The sequence below is a fragment of the Lactuca sativa genome, chromosome 8 (genome assembly GCF_002870075.4).
Source record: "Lactuca sativa cultivar Salinas chromosome 8, Lsat_Salinas_v11, whole genome shotgun sequence".
Lineage (NCBI taxonomy): Eukaryota > Viridiplantae > Streptophyta > Magnoliopsida > Asterales > Asteraceae > Lactuca > Lactuca sativa.
Genome location: NC_056630.2, coordinates 281,995,843 through 282,000,871, shown reverse-complemented (window position 1 = coordinate 282,000,871; position 5,029 = coordinate 281,995,843). Strand labels below are relative to the sequence as shown.

Here is a 5,029-nt window from a genome sequence, read left to right as displayed (position 1 = left end):
AGCCCCTCTAGTTTGAAAATCTCGCAATTTGGGCCTTGTTGGGCCGAAAAGTGCATTTTTGGCCCATTAGGTTTAAAAATTTCCATTTTAGTCCTACAAAAGAGTAATTTTCCAGAAAATATATTTTTTAAACTGTTTTAACTCACCTCAACCATCAGAATTTGTATTTTGACATTTTGGGCCCTTTAACTTTATATTTTTAACATTTAAAGTCCAAAAATGGGATTTTAGCCCAAAGGAGTTCATATTAACCAACTTGGTTAATTTTCTAGAGTTGATTTGTATGAAATAATATGATTTATACTTATTTCATTCAACATAATGTAGATCTCGGTTTTGAGTTCCTTTTTGACTAGATCCAACACCATAATCACATAAGAATATGTAAATAAACATAGAAATCACACAAAGCATACGTACACTCATAGATCTACACATTTTCTTGTATTCTACCCCAAAAAAACTTATAAAAACCGAAAATTAGGGGGTATGAAGCTCACCTTGGGTTTGGATTTCGGTTTTGATGAAGAAGTGGAGAGATCTCGGCCCTAGATGTGTTATGGAGATGATTTTCGAGCTCTATGGTACTATAAGAGTATGATTCACGAAAGTATGGTGTAAGAGGAGATTTTTGGATGGATCAAGCAGTAAAATCATAGATCTAAATGAAAAACTTACCAAAGATAATGATCTAGGTGAAGATCCCCTTGAAACTACACACCAAACTCGAGATTTTTGATGGAAGAAGGAAGAGGTTTTTGAGAGTGTTTGAGAGAGTTTTTGAAAGAAAAATGGAGGTGGTGAGAGGGTTTGGCCGAGAGTATGGAGAGAAGGGAGAGAGAGATCATAATCTTGTTATTTGTGAGGTAATACCTAGTCTTGAAACATGAGATGCTACCATAGTTATATGGTGGTTAAACATGAGTTGTCATATGCATGTTTAATCTTCATTTATCCATTCTTTCTCCATTTTTTATTTATTTATCTATGGCCGAGAATTGGGCTAGAGAGGTAAAAAAATTACTTTGGGCCCAATCTTGGTCTTTCCTTGAAATCATAAGGCCCAAAAATTTATTTTCGGCTCATGGAGCTCTTAAGGTGGTTTCTGACCCAATATGGCTTAAAAGAATGGGTTATAGCCCATTAGGGCTAATTTGAGTTGTTATGGCCTAATAGGCCCATTAAAGGCAAACAAATTTATTTTAGGCCCATTATGGCTCAAAATGTTATGTTTCATGAAGGTGGGTCCAGTTAGAGCCCATTTAGGGTTTCTAGGCCCAAGATGGTGAAGTTGGAGATTTTATGGTCCATTAGACCCAATAAGAGAATCCTAGTCCATGCATGAGAGTAGAATTTCCTAGCAAAAATGCTAGTTGTGACACAAACCTATAAAGACGTAAGGCCTAACAATGATCCAAACCCATAAAGACCTAAGCCCAACAATGGCCCAAACCTATAAAGACCTAAGCCCCGACAATTGCCCAAACCTATAAACACCCAATTCCTAAATAATGGCCCAAAGATCTTTTGGTGAGTACACTAGGTATACTGCCCTCTTAAGCCCAACATACGAGCTTCAACAACAAAAGGAGAACAAGGCTAACTCGCGTTACGTTGAGTGTATGCCAATTTATGCACAACGTACTCCCTTGATGACTATAAGTCACATTAATCACTTAATTCCTTAATTCCAAATGTCCAAATCATACAGATAGCTCTTGGGAATGTCTTAAATGATAAACTCGTTAACTTGAATCCTTTGCATGGATTAAAGAGACCCAAGACACACATTATGACTATAAACTCATGCATGGTTGAGCTAAATCTATCAAGATGAATTGGCCGCATGAGTGTGTTCAATCGTTGGGATTGTCAATAGGATCTAACTTGTGTCTGTTGGAAATGTTTAGAGTGCATCAACCTTTCGGTAAGTAGGTTATCGGATTGGAGATCCGTCCGTTTTGGTGAAGGATTTAACATTCATTGGCATTAGAAGGTTGGCAAAGAGTAGATGAATAAGAGTGGGGGAGAACCGCTTGAAGTAATGGGGACGATTCCGGACACAAAAATAAGGAGGACTTCCATACCCCAAGAAAGTGGAGAGCAGTTCTATTCGCGGTATGGACTAAGGATGCACAAGGAATGAGGATTTTGGTTATTGTGTCGAATACGGGAAGCATCAATAGTGGCACATGTTGAGATTGTGACTAGCCGCACGTTGAGGGATGTGTTAGAGCCTCTCTGTCTGTTCTTGTGTGATTAAGGCTTTGGGGTTCGAAGCATGACCCGTTACTTGATACGTATCATATTTATAAAAGGTTGAGGGTAAATTGGAAATCTTACAATAGAAACTTCTTTTGGATTATTGAAAACCTCCTTCCCATTGAAAATTGAAAGAGACTTATGAAAATAAGTATTTATTAGATAAATTTAATCCATTCATATTAAATACTAAGCTGTAGCATTTTTTTTTCTTTGGGTCTAAAGTCTAGACGTCTAGTCCTTTTAAGGAACTTTTGATTTATAATTATATATGTTATCATTGTTGTTTTACTTGCTTGTCATTTGTGGAAGCATTAATGAGAAAATAGATTATTCCATGCCATTATCAGATTATCAAATTCTTTAATTTATTCATTACATGTTAAGGCATAAGGGCATAGGTGGATCTAGGTGGTTCCTGGGGTAGCCCGGGATGCCCTTCAAAAATATTTCAGTAGTGTAGGTAGCCCGGGATGCCCTTCAAAAATATTTCAGGAGTGTAATTTTTTTTTCGAATTTCTTTTTTCAGTAGTGTAATTTTTTTCTGAAAAATTTATACCCCTTTACTCCCCTTTACTTTCATCCTGGATCCACAACTGCCTAAGAGCCTTTTTTCCGGCTCGTCTTAACCATTTGAATCCTCGGAACTGGCCATGTTGGTTTCCTAAAATGGAAATCCACAACTTACTATTACTGGGATCAGGAATGATATATGAATGTTTATGTTCAGTCTTCCCTTTTAAAAATGATAAAGAAGATGGCAAGAAATAGACCTGAGAAACAGGAAGGTTTATGACAGGTTGAGTTTGGCATAGTAAATAAATGATTTTCTTGATCAACTCTTACCATAGTAGAAGTGAAGAGCCATTTAAGCAAATAATTACAGGATGTAGTAACAAATTATTCATTTTATTATATATAATCTAAAGTCTAAAGTCGATTTTAGATGCATAGAAAACAAACACAAATCTAAAATTACTAAGCAATATAGGCTTCAACTTCTTATTTGGGAAATACAATTATACAATCTCCCGTGATTAAAACTTATTGTCAAACCAGAAGACACCCTTGGCCTTTTCATTATCATCTGATTTAACATATACGCATTCTTTTGCTTCTCTGTATAAGGCTTTCAGAATCGGTGTGTCATCAAACCTGTAATAATCTTTCAATATGGGCTTGATTGCTTTCGTGGCTTCCATTGCATGATAATGAGGTATTTTCGGGAATAAATGATGGATGACGTGAGTATTAGTGATGTTGTGGCCTGTTATGTTCAAGATCCCATAATCTCTATCGACTGTTGCAAGAGCTCCCCTCAGCCAATCCCATTCCGTTGAATCATAGTGGGGCAATGAAGAGTGCGTGTGATGCAAAAATGTAACACAAATAAGTGAAATGTTGACAATGAGCAGTGGCACGCCATACGTACAGAGCACTATTGTGAGCCCCTTGGTCATTACTAGATTGTAGAGGAAGTAAGTGACAATAACGATCCCAACATCAGAAACAATGATCTGAGCACGTTCACTTTTGGAGTAAATAGGGCTGTTTGGGTAAAAGTGGCATGCAAACCTATCGTAGTTCCTGCCACCATAGTTGAACATTAGGTACAGAGGCCAGCCTAGGGTGTGGATGAACAAGATATAAAGGACTCGACCTGGTGGGTTGTTTAGGTAGACAACTAATGAAGGGAGATTAGATTTTAGTTTAGGGACGAAGACTTCTTCACGTTCAAGTGAAGCGGTGTTGGAATGGTGGCGGCGGTGACTGTATTTCCAAGAGAAATAAGGGACAAGGAGAGCAGAATGTAGCAGAAACCCAACGGTGTCATCGACCCATTGGTAGTTACTGAAGGCGTGGTGGCCACATTCATGTGCTATGACCCAAACACCACCTACGACAGAGGATTGAAAGAACCAGTAAACAGGCCATGCGAGACAGGAGAGGTTGCGGGGGAGGAGGTGGATGTAACGAGAGGCGAGGTAGTACAAGATGAAGGAAATAGTTAGGTCGTATAAAAGGTAACTGAAAGAGCGAAGGATGGAGCGATTAAAACAATGAGGTGGGATTGCTTTCTTGAGATCCCCAATTGTGAATGGTGGTTTTTTGTAAGGGGCTCGTTGGAGGGGCCCCTCATCGTAATTTTTGCTTCCTTTTGATGTTTTTGACATTTGCCCACCTGTGACCATGTTTTACAGTGACCTGCATTAAGAAAAATGGTGCATATATAGTCATGCAATCTGATTTAAGTTCCAATTCTTGTTAGTAATGAGAGAATGAACTCGTGAATAGGAAAAATAACAGCAGGACGAACATGCATGTGGTTAATTGCATGGATACCTTTTGACTCTGTATTTTACGTGTATCTACTTCACATATATCATTGCCGATATAAAGTTGCGTAGAGTTTTATATGAATTATGAAGATCATTGGAGAAGGGAAGCACCTGACTAAGTCTTCGAGCGGTCTTCCTCTCTTTGTGTAAAAGATTCTCTAAATGTGTGATTAATTTCATTGGAGAAAGCAAGGTATTTATAATAGAGAGAGTTGGGTAGTTAGTGTGGTAAGCGAAGTAGGGCTATTGGATGTCTAAGTTTTCCGTAATTACATGCTTGCATGAATGGCTACCATCTAGTTTTAGCGTTTTAGCCAGTAGGGTTGGTTGGAGAGTGGATTAGACACGTGGTTTAATTAATTGAGCACTCCAAATAATACCCTTTTTGCTAGACTATTCCGCACATTTATAATTTTTAAAAATTCTCT

General features: G+C 37.9%; 1 protein-coding gene across 1 annotated transcript; it reads right to left on the bottom strand.

Moving 5' to 3' along the window:
- Positions 1-3,106: 3,106 nt before the first annotated feature.
- On the bottom strand, positions 3,107-4,748 carry LOC111918622 (delta(12) fatty acid desaturase FAD2). The gene is made up of 2 exons (XM_023914261.3): positions 4,606-4,748; positions 3,107-4,467 (listed from the first exon to the last, which is right to left on the bottom strand). The coding sequence occupies exon 2, from the start codon at positions 4,452-4,454 to the stop codon at positions 3,300-3,302; it is 1,155 nt and encodes a 384-aa protein (XP_023770029.1). The 5' UTR covers positions 4,455-4,467; positions 4,606-4,748; the 3' UTR covers positions 3,107-3,299.
- Between the last annotated feature and the right edge of the window lie 281 nt (positions 4,749-5,029).